At 64.1% G+C, this 21,233-nt stretch overlaps 3 protein-coding genes across 4 annotated transcripts in view; 2 read left to right on the top strand and 1 right to left on the bottom strand.

The window, feature by feature from the left end:
• The window catches only part of LOC123345793 (endothelial zinc finger protein induced by tumor necrosis factor alpha-like), a 1,203,704-nt gene that overhangs the window by 522,539 nt on the left and 659,932 nt on the right, over window positions 1-21,233 (top strand). The gene's annotated exons all lie outside the window — the stretch shown is intronic.
• On the bottom strand, window positions 6,955-9,907 carry LOC123346439 (HLA class II histocompatibility antigen, DR alpha chain-like). 2 transcript variants are annotated; one of them, XM_044983835.1, is made up of 4 exons: window positions 9,652-9,907; window positions 8,699-8,980; window positions 8,260-8,410; window positions 6,955-7,685 (listed from the first exon to the last, which is right to left on the bottom strand). In XM_044983835.1, the coding sequence occupies exons 1-4, from the start codon at window positions 9,899-9,901 to the stop codon at window positions 7,682-7,684; spliced, it is 687 nt and encodes a 228-aa protein (XP_044839770.1). In that variant the 5' UTR covers window positions 9,902-9,907; the 3' UTR covers window positions 6,955-7,681. The 2 variants fall into 2 exon arrangements, with proteins under 2 accessions (XP_044839770.1, XP_044839771.1); XM_044983836.1 differs by lacking the exon at window positions 6,955-7,685 and having other exon boundaries at window positions 8,256-8,410.
• On the top strand, window positions 13,444-19,842 carry LOC123346448 (DLA class II histocompatibility antigen, DR-1 beta chain-like). Its single transcript, XM_044983845.1, has 7 exons — window positions 13,444-13,610; window positions 14,674-14,930; window positions 15,095-15,110; window positions 16,063-16,344; window positions 18,415-18,525; window positions 19,069-19,092; window positions 19,459-19,842. Exons 1-7 carry the CDS (start codon window positions 13,505-13,507, stop codon window positions 19,470-19,472), a joined length of 810 nt encoding a protein of 269 aa, XP_044839780.1. The 5' UTR covers window positions 13,444-13,504; the 3' UTR covers window positions 19,473-19,842.

The following is a 21,233-nucleotide window of genomic DNA, read 5'->3' as shown; positions in this document are numbered from 1 at the left end:
GCTGAGCACCACTTTTTCCATGTCTGTGGCATCGTGGCTTGTGTGGGGTCTGTGAGCTGTCGGGGGGAGCCCTGGGGCTGGGGGGTCTGTGAGCTGGGGGATCCTTTCCCTAAGGGAAGGTTCAGGAACCCCTGGGTTGGGCGGGTGTGAGATGAGGGGATCCCTCTCTCAGAGGGGAGGGGGAATCCAGGCAGGATTTTCTCAGCTGGCCCAGCCGCCCTATCTGGCTTAGCTCCCTCATGGCGTCTCTAGGCTGGGCCGCTCCCCACTCTGGGATGCGCTAGGCACTGCTCCCCATCCCCCATGCTGGGCCAGCGCCAGGGACTCTCCCAGGATCGGTTCCTTGGCACATGCTCCTGGGACCCGGGGCTTTGCCAGGGACTTTCCATGCACCGGGTGCAGATCCAGAGGCACCAATTGCAGGCCCTGGGGTCGCTGGGTCATCGGTTGCTGGGTGAAACTTCTGCAGCAAGAGCCGGGTCCAGGCTCTGCATGAGCTGTGTCTGTTCCATCCCTGGTCCAGGGGACAGGGCGCGCCCTGAGCTGGAGAAAGATCCCAGCTGGCTGGAGGGGTAGCAGCCTCCCTGCACCCTGGCATAGGGCAACCAGTGCCCTGCAGCCCCGTGACCCCCCTAACCTGCCGGACCCGCCTGAATCCCAGACCCTCCTCCCTACGCCCTGCCCTGGGTAACCCCTGACCCTGCCAGACCCTGTCCTGTGTTCTCCCTGATCCCCCCCATTCCAACCCCTCCCCCAGCCCTACACCCCCCAGGTAATCCCTGACCCTGCTGAACCCTATTCTATGTGCTCCCTGAGCCCCTCCAATCCTAGCCCCTCACCCCCAATCCGGGTAACTTCTTACCACTCCAGACCCTGTCCTGTGTGCTCCCTGAACACCCCCATCCCAGCTCCTTCATCAGTCCCAGCAGGGCCGGCTCTAGGTTTTTTGCCGCCCAAGCAAAAAAAAAATTTTGGCTGCCCCCCCCCTTTTTTGGCTTTTACACGTTTGCTCTTTGCAATTTTGTTTGTTTTGTTTTGTTTTGTTCCTATTATTTAGGAAACTGGAGAGAAGATGCAGGGCTGCATGGAAAGACACACTGGCCAGTAGAAGAGTAACGTAGGCTTTTAATGTTTTTGGTGAGCTTATCACAGAGTGAGACTTTACGTGTTTAAACGTACGTGTATTATTGTGAGATGTGTCTGACGTTGAAAGATGAAAAAGCAGCAGTGATTGATCCTGGGTTACTGGAGCACACCAAAGTGCCTCGGGCGCTAGAAAGGGGAGAGAGTAGGGAGAAAAACGTAAGGCTCTTTGGATCCACTTCTCATCCTGAGTCAACTCCTTCAGGTGACAGTTTCCTCAGCCCCAGACCCCCTGATCCAGACTTGCGGCTCAGATCCCAGCCTCAGGGCCAGCTCCAGGCACCAGCATTCCAGGGAAACAGGGTCACCTGGGTCTCCTCTCCCAGATTGGACAAATGACCAGGGAGGAGTATAAAAATATCGCTCAGGCATGCAGGAGTGAAATCAGGAAGGCCAAATCACACTTGGGGTTGCAGCTAGCTGGAGATGTTAGGAGTAACAAGAAGGGTTTCTTTAGGTATGTTAGCAACAAGAAGAAAGTCAAGGAAAGTGTGGGCCCCTTGCTGAATGAGGGAGGCAACTTAGTGACAGAGGATGTGGAAAAAGCTAATGTACTCAATGCTTTTTTTGCCTCTGTCTTCACAAACAAGGTCAGCTCCCAGACTGCGGCACTGGGCAGCACGGTATGGGGAGGAGGTGACCAGCTCTCTGTGGAGAAAGAAGTGGTTCTATTTAGAAAAGCTGGACGAGCACAAGTCCATGGGGCCGGATGCGCTGCATCCGAGGGTGCTAAAGGAGTTGGCAAATGTGATTGCAGAGCCATTGGCCATTATCTTTGAAAACTCATGGTGAATGGGGGAGGTCCCGGATGACTGGAGAAAGGCTACTGTAGTGCCCATCTTTTAAAAAGGGAAGAAGGAAGATCCAGGGAACTACAGGCCAGTCAGTCTCACCTCAGTCCCTGGAAAAATCATGGAGCAGGTCCTCAAGGAATCAATTCTGAGGCACTTAGAGGAGACGAAAGGGATCAGAAACAGTCAGCATGGATTCCCCAAGGGCAAGTCATGCCTGACTAACCTAATTGCCTTCTATGAGGAGATAACTGGCTCTGTGGATGAGGGGAAAGCAGTGGATGTGTTATTCCTTGACTTTAGCAAAGCTTTTGTTACGGTCTCCCACAGTATTCTTGCCAGCAAGTTAAAGTAGTATGGGCTGGATGAATGGACTATAAGGTGGATAGAAAGCTGGCTAGATCATCGGGCTCAATGGGTAGTGATCAACGGCTCCATGTCTAGTTGGCAGCCGGTATCAAGTGGAGTGCCCCAAGGGTCGGTCCTGGGGCCGGTTTTGTTCAATAGCTTCATTAACGATCTGCAGGATGGTGTGGACTGCACCCTTAGCAAGTTGACACTAAACTGGGAGGAGTGGTAGATACGCTGGAGGGTAAGGATAGGGTACAGAGGGACCTAGACAAATTAGAGGATTGGGCCAAAAGAAACCTGATGAGGTTCAACAAGGACAAGTGCAGAGTCCTGCACTGAGGACGGAAGAATCCCATGCACTGCCACAGACTAGGGACCGAATGGCTGGGCAGCAGTTCTGCAGAAAAGAACCTAGGGGTTACAGTGGACGAGAAGCTGGATATGAGTCAGCAGTGTGCCCTTGTTGCCAAGAAGGCTAATGGCATTTTGGGTTGTATAAGTAGGGGCATTTCCAGCAGATCGAGGGATGTGATCATTCCCCTCTATTCGACATTGGTGAGGCCTCATCTGGAGTACTGTGTCCAGTTTGGGCCCCCACACTAGAAGAAGAATGTGGATAAATTGGAGAGAGTCCAGCGGAGGGCAACAAAAATGATTAGGGGGCTGGAGCACATGACTTATGAGGAGAGGCTGAGGGAACTGGGATTGTTTAGTCTGCAGAAGAGAAGAATGAGGGGGGATTTGATAGCTGCTTTCAGCTACCTGAAAGGGGGTTCCAAAGAGGATGGATCTAGACTGTTCTCAGTGGTATCCAATGACAGAACAAGGAGCAATGGTCTCAAGTTGCAGGGGGGGAGGTATAGGTTGGATATTAGGACAAACTTTGTCACTAGGAGGGTGGTGAAGCACTGGAATGGGTTACCTAGGGAGGTGGTGGAATCTCCATCCTTAGGGGTTTTTAAGGTCAGGCTTGACAAAGCCCTGGCTGGGATGATTTAGTTGGGTTTGGTCCTGCTTTGAGCAGGGGGTTGGACTAGATACCTCCTGAGGTCCCTTCCAACCCTGAGATTCTATGATTCCCCTCTTCTGTCCTCTGGCCCCTCGGGCTGGAACCGGCTGGTCAGGTCACCGGGGTCCTCTCTTCGCAGCCCATTGTCCTCCCACTGGCCAGAACCAGCTGTGACTCCTGAGCTGGGTCCTTGGGTCATCAGGTCACCAGTCGCTGGGGTCTCCATCCTCCAGGCCATCAGCCGGGGTCCCATGTTCCCTCTCCGGTCCTGTGTCCCAACAAACTCCCTCCCCCGTCCCCTCGTTAAACCAGTAACACCTGGGGACACTGAGTCCTACCCCTCTGCGTACAAACCATTGGAAAACCACAGAAAACAAGAAAAAAAACCACGTCGTCACACCTTCCTGAGCCCAGACCCTGCTACATCCTCTCCAGACCCACCCCTCACCACTCCCCACCCTGGGCAGTGCCCTGAGCCCAAGACCCTGCCAACCTCTGTCTCTGGGCCCCTCCCCAGCCCCTGCTGGTACCATGCCCTGCCCTCCCCACCACTGTTCAGTCTGCAGTTCTCCCCACTGCCACCTGCCCCCAGTGCTGCCCTGCAGCTCCCGATCCTGCCCCCTCCCGGTATTTTCAGGGCTCTCTCCCTGGTGCTGTTAGTTCCCGTACCCCAGCCAAGGCCCAGGAGGGAGCTTTGTGGGGCAGTAATCGCCAGGAGTGCTCTGCTGGCCTCTCCTGAAGGTCAGTACCACGTCCCTGGGGCCCTCACCCCACATCCCAGTCAGGGGCGGCTCTAGAAATTCCGCCGCCCCAAGCAGGGTGGCGTGCTGCGCCGCTCGCACCGCCCTTCCCCGTTCCTGGGGACGGTCCCGTGGTCCCGCGGCTCCGGTAGAGCATCCGCAGGCACGGCTGCGGGAGCTCTGTCCGAGCCGCGGGACAGCGCACCCGCCGCAGTCATGCCTGCGGGAGCTCGAGCGGAGCCGCGGGAAGAGGGGACCCTCCGCAGTCATGCCTGCGGCAGGTCCGCTGGTCCTGGGCCTCTGGTGGCCCTCCCGCAGGCATGACTGCGGCGGGTGCGCTGTCCCGCGGCCCGCCCTGCCAGGACAATGCCGCCCCACGCGCCTGCTTGGCGCGCTGGGGTCTGGAGCCGGCCCTGATCCCAGTCATGGAGCCAGAGCTGCCAAGGCCAGAAGGCACTGTTTGGAGCATCTAGTCTGAGCTCCTGCATGGCCTAGGCCAGAGACTTGCCCCCAGGGATCCCGGCATCCAGCCCATATCGAGCTAGAGCGGGTCTGTTAGAAAGAAATGTCCCAGCCTGATGTACAGACTCCAAGTGCTGGCGAATCCACCATGTCCCTGGGTCGTTCCAATGGTTAGTGCCCCTCCCAATTAAATGTGTGTCCCTTATTTCTCATTGGAATTTGTCTCACTTCACCTGCCAGCCACTGGCTCTCGCTCAGCTTTGTCTGTGAGATCAAAGAGCCCCCTGCTCTCAGACATCTCCTCTCCAGGAACCATCTCCTGGATGAACTGCATAGCCTGAGCTCCTTCCATCTTCACTCAAAGGCAGGTTTCGCCGAACCTTGAATCGTCCTTGTGGCTCCTCTCTGAACCTTTCAAGCGATTCAATGGCCTTTCTGCAGGGCAGACTCCAGAACGGGACACGGCAGCCAGTGACGGTCTCACCAGGGCAGTATACAGAGGTGATACCATCTCCCTGCACCTGCCCGATATATTCCCCTGTTCATATGGCCCATGGTCACAGTCACCCTCTCAGGGTATATCTACACTGCAACTAGACACCCACGGCTGGCCTGTGCCAGCTGATGGGCTTGCGGGGCTCAGGCTGCGGGGCTGTTTCATTGCAGTGTAAACTTCCAGGCTTGGGCTGGAGGCCAGGGTCTAGGAGCCCGCGTGGTGTGAGGATGCCAGAGCCCTGGCTCCAGCCCAAGCCCAGAAGGCTACACTATAATGAAACAGCCACACAGCCTGAGCCCCATGTGCCCGAGTCAGCGGGCAAGGTACACCTACACTTAGCCACAGATCGCCCTGGGAGCTTGTGTTCAATTGGCTTCTAGCATGACCGCCCCCCTCAAGTCCAGTTCAGAGTCACTGCTTCCCAGGATACAGCCCCACCCATCCATCTTGTGGGGCCTACAGCTTTGGTTCCTAGATGTACAGCCTTTCTAGATTTTTTTGTAGATCCCAAGGCCAGAAGAGACCATTGTAATCTCCTCTGACCCCTGTGCAGCACAGGCCAGAGACCTGCCCCACAATAATCCCTAGAGCAGATCTTGGATAAAACCAGCCATTCGTGATCCAAACATTGCCGGAGTGGAGAATCCGACACAGCCCTGGGTAACGTGTTCCACCGGTTTCTTCTCCTCACTGGTAAAAATTGTGCCTGATTTCCAACCTGAACTGGTCTAGCTTCAATTTCCAGCCATTGGACCGTGTTAGACCTTCCTCTGCTAGGCTGAAGAGCCCCTTATCAAATATTTGTTCCCCACTTATCTTGCACCTGGCTGTGTGAAAACACATGTGAATGGGCCCAGCCACCAAGCAAACCCAGCTGGCGCCGTATATATAACTGACCTATCCCATCATGACCAGCTGCCCCCCAGCCTCAGTGTCCCTGCAGACGCGCCCCATGGCAGGGTTACATCGTCTCTTGGCTCACCCAGCTACTGACTTGCTCTGGCCCCAGGGCCCGGCCCCAGTAGACACCACTGGAAACAGAACCCCCACCCCCAGCCACGCGCCCAGCCCCCCAGGGCCCAGCTCTGCCAGACCTCAGTGAAAACAGCCCCCCCCAGCTGCACGCCCAGCCCCCCGGGGCCTCCCCAGCCGGCAGGGGCCCAGGGTCTGTGTCTGGAGCTGCCTAAAGGGAGCTGGGAACATCCCCCCCAGGGACCGCTGCACAGCAGTAGCCAATGGGAACGTGCAGGAGGCTGGTCCACGGCTCCAGCGGCCAATGGGAGAGCTTGGCTGGTTGGTGGCATTATTGGCGGGTTGCAGCAGCCAATCGTTGCTGGTGGGAGCCGGGGTGGGCGGGGTCTCCCAGCATGTGCCAGGGGAGGGGTGCGAGGAAGCTGGGCTGGGGCTCGGTGCCATGGTCGGGGGGGGGGGGGAGATCTGCCCTTCGTATCACAGTGACCCCAGCCTGGGGGACGTCACCGCAGCCCCCAGACAGGCCAGTGTCTCTCTGCAGCCGCTCGCCCTGCAGGGCTCAGTCCTGGGGAGCCTGGCCCATGAGCTCTGCCCTGCTCCTGGGCTCCCGGCCATGGGACGAGCTCAGAGTGCTCCATGGACCATCCCTCTGCCCCCGAGCTCCCACCACCGACCCAGGGGAGACTGGCCATGTTTCACCCAAGGGGAAACTGAGGCACATGAAGGTGATTTACCCAAGGGTATTCACTGAGTCAGTATCAGCAATGGGACTAGAACCCAGGAGTCCTGGCTCCCAGCCCCCCTGCTCTAACCCACTAGCCCCCACTCCCCTCCCAGAGCTGGGAGAGAACCCAGGAGTCCTGGCTCCTTCCTTACCCCTCATACCAAGCTCCCTTAACTCCTGGTGTAACCCAGTGCCCCTGGACAGACTGCGGATGTGCTGTTGTGTGTGTCACAGATTGATCAGAGATTTTAAATAATGATAAAAAATGTCTCTAAAAAACCCACTTTATTGCTGTTGGCAAAGCTGCAGAGGGAGATGGGGGGCGCAGGGCTGTGACACACCCGGGGCGCAGGGCGGGGGCTGTACAGGGACTGGGCCCGTCCCACACAGACCCCGCGCTGGGCGCTGGGCTCAGCAGGGCTGGACCCCGGGGAGCCGCACACGGGGGCGATGGGGCTGACCCACCCCCAGCCATGGGCCCGATCCCGCCCCACAGGGACCCATTGACCAGGAATGGCCGAATCTGGCCCAAAGCCTTCTGGGTAATGGCTGGAGGGGCTTTACCTGGGGTGACTGACAGCAGCCGCTGGCCAATAGGGGCTGGGCTCGGGGCCCAATCCAGCGCCCACTGGAGTCAAGAGAAACCTTCCCCATGACGGCAGTGGGGTTTGGATCAGCCCCGTGGGCCCTGCTGCCCCCGACGAGGGGGCGACCCCCAGCCCCAGCCCCATGGGGCAGCAGCCCTCTCCCGGGATAGGCGCCCCCCCTCCCAAGCCCAGCAGGGGGTGCAGAGAAGCGGGGAGCCCAAGGGGCCGGCTCCCTGATGAGTCTCTAGCGGGTTGGCTCAGCACAATTACGGGGCCAGTGGTCTGAGTACAGCAGCTGGCACCAACGGGCACGGAGCAGGGACGCTGGGGGCAGCACAGAGGGGGCGCGCGTGTGGGTCCCACGAAGGCACTTGAGGGATTCAGGGGCCCCAGCTCCTCCACACATTTACCTGAAAGGCAAAGAGGGTCAGTTACCAGGAGCCCTGGGCCCTGACGTGAAGCTGGCAGGGATTGGAGCCGTTCCCCAGCACCTCCATAGAACCTCCGATTAAAACAGGTGGTCCTGTCTGGGCCCAGGGGCTGTAGCTGGCTGGGTGGGCACAATGGGTGGGGGGTCTCCCCAGGGGGTGCTGGGTGGGGGAGGGGCTCTGGGTGTGGCTGGGGGGTCACAACAGGTGGAGGTATCTCCCGAGGGGGTGCTGGGTGGAGGAGGGGCTGTGCTGTCTGGGGGGGCACAGCGGGTGGGTGGGGTCTCCCCAGGGGGCTGGGTGGTCCCAGGGGCTGTGGCTGGCTGTGGGGGCACAGGAGCTGGGCGCTCTCCCCAGGGGGTGTGGGTGGGTTCAGGGGCTGTGGCTGGCTGGGGGGGACACAGCAGGGTGGGGGTCTCCCCAGGGGGTGCTGGGTGGGGGAGGGACTGTGGCTGGCTGGGGGGGGCACAGTGGGTGGGGGGTCTCCCCAGGGGGTGCTGGGTGGGCCCAGGGGCTGCGGGTGCAGCGGGTGCCTCCCCGGGCAGCAGCTACTCACAAGGGGCCCCGCGGGTTGCGGGCGGCGTTCATCTTCATCCCCTTGATGATGAGGATGGTGCCCGCGATGATGCCGACGATGCCCACGGCCAGGCCCAGGGCACACACCAGGGTCTCTGTGGTCTCGGGGACGGGGGTGGGCACCTGGGCTTCTGGAGAGAGGGGGAGAGGGACAGGGCCTGGAGTGAGGGGGGCTGTTCCTGCCCCTCCCTCCCAGACTTGGGATAGAACCCAGGAGTCCTGGCTCCCACCCCCCCATGCTCTACCCACCAGTCCCCACTCCCCTCCCAGAGCTGGGGAGAGAACCCAGGAGTCCTGGCTCCCAGCCCCCCCTGCTTTAACCACTGTACCCCACTCCCTTCCCAGAGCCAGGGAGAGAACCCAGGCGTCCTGGCTCCCAGCCCTGTGCCCAGCAGGGTCCCCGGGTGCCCCGGCCTCACCCCAGTGCTTCGTGAAGGGCTCAGGCAGACCCCCGTGCTCCACCCGGCAGTCGTAGAAGTCGCCCTGGCTGGGGAGGAAGGGCAGGTAGGAGAACTTGCGGAAGGAGTTGTCCTGGCGGGGGTAGAAGTCGGTCTCGTAGACGCCCCCCGTCACCTCCTGCCCGTTCTTCAGCCAGGTCACGCTGAGCGCGGGCGGGAAGAACTTGTCCGCGAAGCAGATCAGGACGTTGGGCTCCCCCAGCTCCACGGGGTCTTCGGGGAACACGGTCACCTCAGGGGGCTCTGGGGAGACAGGGGTCAGTGGGTCCCATTGCCTGGCCCTGAGCCAGCCAGTCCTGGCCCTGGGGCTGGATCGGAGCCAGCGCCCCCTAGAGGGGACAGACCCCTGCCCCATTCCCTGCCCCCCTGAGCCAGCCAGTCCCTGCCCTGGGGCCAGGTGGGAGCCGGTGCCCCCAGAGGGGACAGGCCCCTGCCCCATTCCCCACCCCCGTGAGCCAACCAGTCCCTGGTGCTCAGGCTCCAGCTCAGGGGTCTCTCCTCAGGACTGTGGGGCGTCACCGGGGCCATCCCAGCTCGTGCACTGACGGCTCAGGGGGCACCAGGGGCTGGGGAGAGAATCCCTCAGGGGCAGGGCCTGGCGCTGGGCAGGGGCCACGAACAGCCCTCGGCAAAGGAGCTGCCCTGGGCCCCCAGCCTGGAGGGTGAGAACTGCCCGGGCCCCCTGCCCTGCAGAGCCCTGGCCCGGCTGACTGGCTCCCCGGAGCCCTGCAGGGGCTGGGAGGGGAGCTGAGTGGGGAGTCGCAGTCTCTGGTGGGGGCTGGTATTGGAGCCGTGTGAGGAGGGGAGAGCCCACTGGTGAGCACGGTGGGGAGAGGGCCCCGGGAGGGGTGCCTGACAGGGAAGGTAGGGGGCGGGTCAGGTCCATGGCAGGGAAGGTGCCCCCTGTGCCGTACCATTCTCAGCCCACGTGTGGTTGGACATCTGGAACAGGGTCTCCAGGTTCTGCTTGTCCACGGCAATGTTGCCCAGGGCGCCCTGTGCCTCGTATCTGGCGAACTTGCCGAAGTCGGGCAGACGCCAGACGGTCTCCTTCCTCTCCAGGTCCACGTGGAAGATCTCGTCCTGGTCGAACTCGAACATGAACTCCCCAGACCCCTGCTGGGATCGGTCCGTGCGCTGGTAGAACTCCACCTGGGAGAGCATGTTCTCCGCTGTGGGGAGACAGGCGTCAGCACCAGCCCTCCCCAGGGAACAGGGTCTCTGAGTGCTGCCACTAAGGTCACAGCCCCTCGCAGCTCCCAGGCCTTGGCGTTAGGACCAGGGCTGGCTCCAGACCCCAGTGCGCCAAGCGCGCGCGTGGGGCAGCATTTTGCCAGCAGGGCAGCAGGCGGGTCCGGCGGACCTTCCGCAGTCATGACTGCAGGAGATCAAGCAAAGTCGCGGGACCACCAGACCCTCCATGGGCACCTCTGCAGGAGGTCCCCCGGAGCCGCGGGACCGCGATCGGCAGCGCCAGCAGCGCGGCGTGCCGCCCTGCTTGGGACAGCAAAATTACTAGAGCCGCCCCTGGTTAGGACTCCCCGGTGTGAGGGGAAAGCAGCTGCAGGGAGCACAGGGACCCCTGGCATCACGCTGGTGCACTGGGGTCAGCACTGCCTGGGAGGAGATAGTGCCCCCTACTGTGCCCCCTGCACATTTGTACACTGCAGGTTTCCCATCCACGTAGTGGTGGCCAGGCCTCTACCTACTTAGCTTGGGAAGGGGGACATGACCACAAACAAAAAATGGGGAGGGGGGAGACATTTCATTCTCCCGTCTGTGCGTGGGGCTGGTTCTGTGTCCCAGTGTCGCCAGGACCTGGTTCTCGGGGCGATTTCAGTCCTTGGCCCCCGACACTCACCCCCCAGGGCCGGTCACTGGGAGACCCGGGAACTCCCCAGCCAGAGACATTAAAGCTGCGCTGGGGGGTCAGACACACTCCGGGGGGTGGAGGGGTCTGGCTCAGGGCTGAGGCTGGGAGTCCCCAGGGCCCAAGGGAGTTGGGCACCTACATCCTAGGGAGTCGTTCGCTGACCCCAGCTCGCCCGGCAGGATCTCACCGAGCGACTGCAGAGGAGGGAACCTGCCACCACTAGCCGAGGAGAGTCAGCCCCACAGAGCCCTCCCCCCTCACCCTGTGGGTCTGAGCCCTGGGGGGATGGGGACAATGGGGCCAGGCCGGGGAGCGGGGCCAGGGGCTCCCTGCTCTGCACAGACGCACTCACTGCTCAGCAGGGTCTGGCCCTGGCGCGGCTCTTTGGGGAACGTTCCCCCATCCCCCCTGTGCCTGGCGCCCCCCTGGGGGGGATCAGCCCCCGAGTCCCTGTGGGGGAGGGGGCTGCACCCCTAGGGCAGGGCTGTGTCGTACCCAAACCTCAGCAACTTCCCCACGATCTCTCTGCTGCCCCTGTGCTAGCCTCCCCTCCCCCCTCCCTGCCACAGGGGTGAGACCTCCCCCCTGCAGCCCCCACCCCGTCCAGATCAGCCCTCTGACCCCTCCCTGCCCACCCCATACCCTGCCTGCCATGGCATGACATCCTCCTCCCTGCAGGCCCCCCCAATCCGGCTCCCCCTGTGCCCCTCCCTGCCCCATCAGTCCCTCATTGTCCCCTCTCTGGGGGTAGCCGGGCGCTGTGGGGGTGAAGCTGCCCCCCCCGGCCCAGGTGCCCCCGCCCCACCTGTACCTGTCACTGCCCCGGTGCCCGGCAGGGTCAGCAGGGTGAGCAGGGTCAGCTGGGCCATGGGGACGCCCCGTCCTGCGCCCATCTCCTCTCCCCGGCACTGAGCTGGGTGCGGGACCGGCAGCACTAGGGGGCCGGGGAGGAACGTCACACCCCAGGGGGGGCAGGGCTGGGGGCAGCACCCAGCATTGGTCAGGGGAGCCCGGCCCAGGGGCCTGCACCCAATGGCAGAAATCCCTGCGCCGACCAGGCTGTTACCGGGCAGAGCAGCAGCGCTGAGCCTCCCCGAGGGGAGATGGAGAAATTCCCAGGCTGCACAGCCAGGCTCAGATTGTGGGGTGGCCCCAACCAGCAACCCAGTGTGGGCGCAGCACCGCTGAGGTGGGGGGTGTTGTCCCCGGTGCAGGCACAGCACTGCCGCGAGGGGTCCGTCTGTCCCCAGTGCGGACGCAGTGCCACTAGTGGGGGGTTGTCCCTGGTGTGGGGACAGCACCTCCCCGCACGGCACTCATCCTGTCCATAGACACTCTGCTCTGCAGCACGGCTGTGTGCACAGCGGGGTCTTGGCTGGCACAGCTCTGCACTGGGGTGGGGGGGTCACCCCCGGATCCTAAGAGCTCTTCCCTGTAGGGGTCACATCGTGACCCACGGATCTCAGCACAGATCTTTGCCAGGATAAGCATTAAGTGCAGGCCAGGGCACAGACAGGTAACAAGGGAATTCTCCATGGGACACTGGGGCGTGGGGCCTTTCCCTCTAGGGGGCACCAGCTCCGATGGGGCCCCAGCGCAGGGACTGGCTGGCCCAGGGGTGGGGGATGGGACACAGGCTCTGTCCCAGAAGCTGCTGGCTCCAATCTACTGTTAGTGACCAAACTCCCTCCCCCCACCCCATCTGTTCTGGGCCATGTGCAGAAGGTTGGTCCCTGTCCCCTGCCCAACTCCCCTCGCCCTGGCACCAACTCTCCCCCCAGCTAATGCACTGGGTGGTCACACTGCACCTGGCAGGGGGTCTGGGGACTGGAGGGGCCAGAGAGGGTTATGGTTAGGGTTAGTTTGGGGGCTGGCCTGCGACCCAGGAGCCCTGGGGTCATTCCCGGCCCTGCCACAGACTGTGTGTGACCCTGGGCCAGTCACTGACTCCTCTGGGCCTCCCCCCAGCTGGGCTGTGGGGACACTGGCCTGGCCCTGCCCCACGGGGTGGGGGGTGAAGGCAGCAAGGGGGGGCGCTCAGAGACTGGGGGGCCAGAGAAGCCCCTGAGGGAGATCGATAGTGGGAGCAGCTGGGAGGCCGAGCTGTGCCTGACCCAGAGAGACTGAGCCCCCCGCTCTGGTGGGGGGCCTGGGGGGCAGGGCTCAGGCCCACCAACAGGGCCGGCTCCAGGCACCAGCTCAGCAAGCAGGTGCTTAATGGGGCGGCACGTCCGGCTGTTTGGCGGCGGGTCCCTCTCGGAGGGAAGCACTTGCCACCGAATTACCGCCGAAGAACAAAGCGGCGCGGTGGAGCTACCACCGGAGTGCTGCTTGCGATCGTGGCTCCCCCCCCCCCCCCGCCGCTTGGGGCAGCAAAAACCCTGGAGCCGGTCCTGACCACCAAGGTGGGGGAGGGGGAAGCTCAGAACTTCTGCCTGTGGGGCCAGCCCCAAACCTTTCCCTGGGACTACATGTACCCCCAACAAACCAGAGACACCCCCACACATACACACCCACCCTGCCCCAGCCCACCCCAGCAGGGGTTTGGGGCATCGGGGAAGGGGACAGAGTGGGCCAGACACTTCGCTGTGTGTCCTTCTCTGGTGGCATCTGGGCTAGTGCCTGGCAGGCCCCGGGCGAGTCCTGCAGCCCGACCCCAGGCCCTGCTCTGCCCCCTGCGAGGGAGAAGTAGGGAACCGAGCCCTGCTGGGGCCGGCTCTGCCTGGCGACTGATGATGCTGCCCAGCCCCGGTGCTGACTGGCCCCTGGGCTGGGGGTGCCCAATCCCCGGGGCCGTGGGCAGCGTCCCGGGGCTGGTGCTCGGAGCTGGACAGAGAAGGTCTCAGTCTGGGGGGGTCCCGAGGAGTTTCCAGGTCTCTCCCTCCTGAGCAGCGATGGGGGCAGGTCGGATCCTGGGGGCCGGGAGCCGCTGGGCTGGGGCTCTGCTGGTGACACTGACGGTGCTGAGAACCCACCTGGCTCATTGCACGGAGCCCCCAAGTGAGTAGAGACCCCAGCGCCCCGGGGAGCCCCATCCTGGGCAGTGCTGGGTGTATCCGGGGGGGGGTCAGACCCCAGCGCCCCGGGGAGCCCCGTCCTGGGCAGCGCTGGGTGTATCTGGGTGGGGGTCAGACCCCAGCGCCCCGGGGAGCCCCATCCTGGGCAGCGCTGGGTGTATCCGGGGGAGTCAGACCCCAGTGCCCCAGCGAGCCCCGTGCTGGGCAGCGATGGGTGTATCTGGGGGGGGGTCAAACCCCAGCGCCCCGGGGAGCCCCGTCCTGGGCAGCGCTGGGTGTATCCGGGGGGGGGGAGGAGTCAGACCCCAGCGCCCCAGCGAGCCCCGTGCTGGGCAGCGCTGGGTGTATCTGGGGGGGGTCAGACCCCAGCGCCCCGGGGAGCCCCGTCCTGGGCAGCGCTGGGTGTATCCGGTGGGGGGGGTCAGACCCCAGCGCCCCGGCGAGCCCCATGCTGGGCAGCGCTGGGTGTATCAGGGGGGGTCAGACCCCAGCGCCCCGGGGAGCCCCGTCCTGGGCAGCGCTGGGTGTATCCGGGGGGGGGGGGGGGAGATCCCAGCACCCCGGGGAGCCCCGTGCTGGGCAGCGCTGGGTGTATCCGGGGGGGGGGGGGTCAGACCCCAGCGCCCCGGGGAGCCCCGTGCTGGGCAGCGCTGGGTGTATCCGGGGGGGGGGGGGTCGGACCCCAGCGCCCCGGGGAGCCCCGTCCTGGGCAGCGCTGGGTGTATCCGGGGGGGGGGGGTCAGATCCCAGCACCCCGGGGAGCCCCGTGCTGGGCAGCGCTGGGTGTATCCGGGGGGGGGGGGGGGCAGACCCCCGCGCCCCGGGGAGCCCCGTCCTGGGCAGCGCTGGGTGTATCCGGGGGGGTCAGACCCCAGCGCCCCGGGGAGCCCCGTCCTGCCTGTCCCGGTGTCCCCGCCTCCGCTCAGTTTCTTCCCCTCCCGTCTCTGCGCTGCGGCCCCTGCGGTCTGTGCTCGGAGTTAGGGACACGCCGGGACCCGGGGGCGGCAGGCGGCGGGTCCCTGAGCCCAGCCCGTCTCCCCCCGCAGAGCGGGTCGTGTTCCAGACGAAGTCTGACTGTCTCTACACCAACGGCACCGAGCGGGTCCGGTTCCTGCAGCGCTACATCTACAACCGGCAGCCGCTCGCGCACTTCGACAGCGACCTGGGGCGCTACGTGGCGGACACGGAGCTGGGGCGGCCCCAGGCCGAGACCTGGAACAAGGACAAGGCGCACCTGGCGGACAGGCGGGCTGAGGTGGACCGGTTCTGCCGGTACAACTACGGGGGGATCGAGCCTTTCAGCGTGGCCCGGAGAGGTGAGTGCTGGGGGAGGCACACAGCGCACTGGGGCGCTACATTGAGGAGACGGAGCTGGGCCAGCCCCAGGCGAGGGCTGGAACAAGGACCTGGCGGGCTGCGGTGGACCGGTTCTGCCGGCACAACTACGAGGCGGCGCAGGCGGCGAAGGTGGTCGGCCGCACAGGTAAGCGGGGGGCGGGGCCAGGAGCGGGGGCGGGGCCGCAGCAGGACACGCTGCCCCTCTCTATGGGCCCGGCCCGCCCCCTGGGCTGGGGGGGAACCGAACGTCTCGTGCTATGGGGGGGGGGGGGCAGCAGGCGCTGGGGCGGGGTAACGGGGGGGGGGAATCTCCCCCTCTGGGTCTGGCTGCGGCGCCCCCTGTCTGCAGGGAGCAGAGCCCTATGCTCGGGTCAGTCTCGGGAGGGCCCTGATCCCTCCCCCTTCCCAGCCCCCCCTCTGAGGGGTTCATCCCACAGCGCCCCTTACTCAGACCCCCGAGCCGGGCACACGGCTGCAGCAGCTCCTCCTCCCATTCCTGGGCTGGGGGATGAGCAAGGGGGCAGAACTTTCCAACCCTGCCCCTCCCCCCCTCAGGGTGCCCCCTGGCAGGGGATGGGGGCAGCCCCTGGTCCCTGGGCTGAGACCCCCGTGTCCCTGGGCCCCAAGGATCAGACAGTCCCTGGCTCTGTCCCCAGGGGGGTAACAGGACTTGACTCCCTTCAGCCCCTTTCTGCCGGAGCCTGCCCAGGGCAACGGGGGCAGGAGAGAACCAGACCCACCCTGGGGCAGTGAGAGGGGAACGGGGTGGCCAGGGAATCGGACCCCACACACCATGGGGAGCCCTGTCTGTCCTGGGCATGTACTGGGGAATGGGACCCACACATCCGGGGTGCCCTGCCCCAGGCAGCTGCCAGGTGTATCGGGAGGTCGGATGCCCTGTCCTGAAAAGGTGCCATATATGTGGTTTGGGCAATTGGACTCCACGCACCCTGGGGAGCATCGCCCTAGGCAGGTGCTGGGCATATTCGGGGGGGGGGGATATTTCCCTGGGGGGGCACCTGTTCTCTCTGAGCCTCCTCCGTCTCCAGACCCTTTCCCAGCTCTCTCTCTCTCTCTCTTCCCACCCCGCCCCCCAGTCCAGCCCAAGGTGAAAGTTTCCCCCACGAAATCGGGGTCCCAGCTCCACCCCGACCTGCTGGTTTGCTCGGTGACGGGGTTTTACCCCGGGGGGATCGAGATCCAGTGGCTGAAGAACGGGCAGGAGCAGACGGCCGGGGTGGTGTCCACGGAGCTGCTCCAGAATGGAGACTGGACCTTCCAGATCCTGGTGATGCTGGAGATGAGCCCCCGGCGCGGGGACGTCTACACCTGCCAGGTGGAGCACGTCAGCCTGCGGGGGCCCCTCGCCGTGCACTGGGGTAAGAGCCTCTGGGTCACCCAGCGCCCACGAATACCAGCCCAAGCCAAGACTTCAAAGCGCTGTCTGCTGTGGCCTTTGATTCTGTTTCATGTTAATTATGTTCCAGTGGGGTCAGCTCTGGGCTACAGTCTCTAGTTCAACAAAGTTATCTCTGTTTGTTCTGGATTTAGAGCCCGTAGGAACACGTGGGACCGTAGCCACCTAACACGTACACGAGCGTCTGTCTGTCTTTTAGCAGCTTTATTAGGGTTACCAACAAAGGTCTAAATGTCACAGCACATACAACCCCTACAGATAAGTACCACGTACTAGTTACACCTACACCTAGTACCACGTACTAGTCACATCCTCCTAGAGATGGTGTTAGTCTGGTGCCCTCTCATGGATTGACCATCAATACATGGGAGTGGTTCCTGCTGGAGTTTTCCGTAGGAAGCTCCATTTTCCTGCTCTGAGCACTTTGAAGTATTTATTGATAACTTTGGTTAATTTCACTTCCTGGTTTTTATACTCCATGTGCAGAGTTGAAATCCAGGGTGCTGCGTTAGTCGCTCCTGCAATGGGTTGAGGTGGGGTGTGCTGACTGTTCAATATCCTGGAACTCATTTGCTGCTGTATTTCTTACATTTCAACGCTCGTGAGAATTTAGGTTCGGGGTAAAGTACTGATCATGGCCACGCTGGGAGCACTCTTCCAGAAGTGCTGAACTCATTATCTAAAGCTTATCATTATATTCAAACCCGACAGGTGCCAACGGTAGAAAACCATTTTGCTTTGGGATTTACAGATTAATTAGATTAGGCATTTTGGAAACAACAGCTGTAACAGCTGGAGACACTTCATTTAATTTTTGATAAGCAATACATGCATCTGAAGAAGTGGGGGGTTTTATGCACAAAAGCTTATGCACAAATAAATCCACATTTTTACATGTAGGCTTGTCTTTAGCAAAAGCATCAACCCTACTCACAATTTTTAGAGCACTTGTATGACCCCAAATCTATTGACCTGGGCTGGGAGCGTCTGTTCTCCCTGTCTCACAGCACAAGGACAAGGGGACACGCAGTGGAATGGAAAGGGGCAAATTCACACCTGGTAAAAGGAAAGACGTTTCCCACACACTGTGTAATTAGCCTGTGGAACTCACTGCCACAGGGTGTCACTGAGCCCAAGAACTCAGCAAGGTTCACAAAGGGACAGGCCATTTCTGTGGCTCACAAACTATCCAGGGCTAGACTGGTTCACGCTGACAATGGGCAGGAATCTCAAACCTCATGCTGCAGGGCCTGAGCTGATCTCTGAGTTCACAGACCAGGAGGAGCCCTGATATGGGGCAGATTGTCCCAAAGCTGCTCCTGCAGGCCCTGGCCCCTGGCTCTGCCCCGGCCGGCACCAGTCACTGGCACAGACGGGAGCCCAGCCCGGAGGCCCCTGGCTCTGCCCCGGCCGGCGCCGGTCACTGGCACGGACGGGAGCCCGGCCCGGGGGCCCCTGGCTCTGCCCCGGCCGGCGCTGGTCACTGGTGCAGATGGGAGCCCGGCCGGGAGGCCCCTGGCTCTGCCCCGGCCGGTACCGGTCACTAGCATAGACGGGAGCCCGGCCCGGAGGCCCCTGGCTCTGCCCCGGCCGGCGCTGGTCACTGGTGCGGACGGGAGCCCGGCCCGGAGGCCCCTGGCTCTGACCCGGCCGGCGCAGGTCACTGTAGCAGACGGGAGCCCGGCCCGGGGGCCCCTGGCTCTGCCCCAGCCGGCACCAGTCACTGGTACAGAGGGGAGCCCGGCCCGGAGGCCCCTGGCTCTGCCCCGGCCGGTGCCGGTCACTGGCGCGGACGGGAGCCCGGCCCGGAGGCCCCAGGCTCTGCCCCGGCCGGCGCCGGTCACTGGGCAGACGGGAGCCCGGCCCGGAGGCCCCTGGCTCTGACCCGGCCGGCACCGGTCACTGGCACGGACGGGAGCCCGGCCCGGAGGCCCCTGGCTCTGACCCGGCCGGTGCTGGTCACTGGCGCGGACGGGAGCCCGGCCCGGAGGCCCCTGGCTCTGACCCGGCCCATTCCATGTCCCTGTTTCAGAGGCGCAGTCTGACTCCGCCAGGAGCAAGATGCTGACGGGGGTCGGGGGCTTCGTGCTGGGGCTGATCTTCCTGGCGCCCGGACTCCTCATCTACCTGAAGAATAAGAAAGGTGAACGGCTCTGGGCGGGGGCGGGGCACCAGGGTGTCTCTGGGGGGAGGTGGGGCTGGGGGGGCCCAGGGGAATCCGGGCCTGGCTGCAGGCTCCCCCCCCCCCCCCAGCAGGGTCTGCTCAGAGTCTGGCAGGGGCCTCCCGGCTTCTAGTCCCCTGGGGCCAGGGCTGGGTCAGACCCTCCCCCCTCCTAGGGCAGGGACAGAGCAGGGGCTGTGGGGAGATCTCAGTGCGGGGCCCCGGGGCCAGGCTGGGAGCTCCCACTCTCCCCTCCCCCGGCCGAGGCCCTGGGGTGGGACGGACCCCGACCCCTCACAGTGCAGGGAGCTCAGAGCGTTTCCGTCCCCTCCCCCAGGCAGGGATCCTGGGACAGGGATTTACAGTAATAACGGGGGGAGGGGTAACCCCAGGTCTGGGGGCCGGAGGGGGGCTGGGTTCCTAGTGGGGGGCGTTCCATGCCATGGGGCAGGGGCTGGAGCTCTGACCCCCAGGAACCGGCTCCCCCCGCCCAGGGCTCTGACCATGTTTCTCTCTGTTTTTCAGGGCGCCCCGTTCCCCAACCTGCAGGTAATTTCAATCCCCCTCCCCCATTACACCCGCCTCCCCCCACACTGAGCACAGGCTGCCTGGGGCGCCCGTGGGGCGGCTGCTTCTGCCCCTCGGCCCGTGACACCCGCCTGGCTCAGCCCCTGGGCCGCTGGGCAATGGGGCGCTGGCCCCGCGGAGGAGGAGGCTGCGGCTCCCTCGGTCCCCGTTCAGGCCGATCCCCGAGCTGCTCCCGGGGGCAGAGGGTCCTGGGTCCTGCCGAGCATCCCCCAGCCCTGCGGCTGCCGGGCAGAGTCCCTGGGGCGCCCTGGGCCTGGCAGAGAAAATCCCCCGTCCGTCCCGCTAGCCCCACGGCCAGGGGCTGATTTCTCTCCCCTCTCCCTGCAGGGCTCCTGAGTTAGATCCTGGGCGTCGGATCCCCCGGCCGGCAGGAGTTTCCGTCCGTCTGTCCCAGCCCCTCGCCCGGTCCGGAGAATGCAGAACCTGGGGCCGGTCCCTTCCTGTCCCCGCCTGCCCCCCGCGCTCTGCCCGGCTCCAGCCCGCGCTGCCCCCCCGGGGACCCATCCCTGCCCCTCAGTCCCAGCAGGGCCCCGGGGCGACCCCTCCTGCGTTAACCCTTTCCCTGCCCCAGCCCAGCCCCACGTTCCCTCTCGCTGACCCCGCGGCCCTCGGGGAAGCTTTGGGGGACGCTGCTCCGCAGCCTGGGGGGAAGCCGGACCGAGGCCGGCGCTGTTAGAACTGCTGCACCCTAATAAATCATCCCAGCCCCCACCGGCTCCATGCTCACTGCTCCCCCGGGGCCGGGACAGGGCTGGGGGCTCTGCCTAGGGGGGAGGGGACGCAGGGCACAGAGCAGCTGCCCTGGGGGAGGGGACTCCCCAGACACACCGTGGGGCCATTCAGCGGCTGCAGGGATCAGGGTTGTGCTGGGCAGGGGCCTGGGCAGGGCCAGATCTGACTGGAGGGAGGGGGCAGGACCCCAGAGGGGGGCTCTGGGGCTGGGGGTGACTCCAGGGGGGGCTATGGGTTCCCAGTCCCAGTGCAGACCGGTTCCTTCCCCAGGGGTGGGGGCAGCAGGGAGGAGGCCGTGGGGAGCGGGAGCCCCAAGCAGGGCCGCCCAGAGGATTCAAGGGGCCTGGGGCAGAGGCAGCACCCGCTGTGGCGCTCGGACTCACCGGGCGGCTCCGGGTCCTTGGCGGCACTGACGGACCCGCTGCCACAGCCCCGGAGCGAGTGAAGGACCCACCGCCCAAGGCCCAGAGCGCCACCGGGTGAGTAGAAATTAAAAAGGCGCCTGTAGCCGGGGAAGGGATTCTCAGCCAGGGCACGCGGGGCCCCTGCAGCAAATTGCCTCACTCACACCCCCTGCAGCCCTGCCCCAAGCCCCTTTCCTGGGGAGAGGCAGCTGCAGAGGGGGAGATGCTCCCATCCCCCTGGAGAGCCCAGGCTGCAGCCCAGCAGCACGGACACCCCGGCCTGGGGGGCAGTGACAGGGCCAGGCTGAGCTGGGGGGGGCTGTCAGTCAGCCGGGCTGTGGGAGCTACACGGGAGGCGCTTGCGAGCAGGGGCAGCACATGGACCTGCCGCCCTCCCGCCCTGCTAGGTGCCGCTTCCAGGAGCCCCGCTGCGTTGCCAGCTGGGAGCCACCTGTGGTAAGCACCTCCCAGTCAGAGCCTGCACCTCGCACCCCCTCTTCCACCCCAACTCCCTGCCCCAGCTCAGAATCCCCCTTCTCCCAAACTCCCTCCCAGGAAACAGATGGGTAAACAGGGGCCCCACAAAATCTAATAGCCCCGGGCCAACAGGAGAGTTAATCCGGCCCTGCCACTGTGTACTGGCATCCCCACCACTTCCTGTCCCAAAGTGCCATGTGCTGTTCCCCAGCTGCCAGGCCCCACCCCAGAGGTGGCTGCATTTCTGTGGGGGGAATTGGCCCCAGTGCTATCGGGTGCAATGAGCTCTGGGATCCTGGTGGGGGAGCATCCCCGAGAGCTGGGAGACGAGGCCGTGGGGAGCTCCCTGTCAGCTGCTCCCATGGGCTGTCCCTGCGGGAGGGGACAGAGGACAAGGGCGTGAATCTGTGTGAGTCACTCAGAGCCTGGCCTGCTGCTCCTACTGCTGGCCAAGGGCCCCCCTGCCGCGGAGTCTCCTCTCCAGCGCCC

The sequence above is a fragment of the Mauremys mutica genome, chromosome 12 (assembly GCF_020497125.1).
Source record: "Mauremys mutica isolate MM-2020 ecotype Southern chromosome 12, ASM2049712v1, whole genome shotgun sequence".
Classification (NCBI taxonomy): Eukaryota; Metazoa; Chordata; order Testudines; family Geoemydidae; genus Mauremys; species Mauremys mutica.
This window is presented reverse-complemented; position numbering and strand designations above follow the sequence as displayed.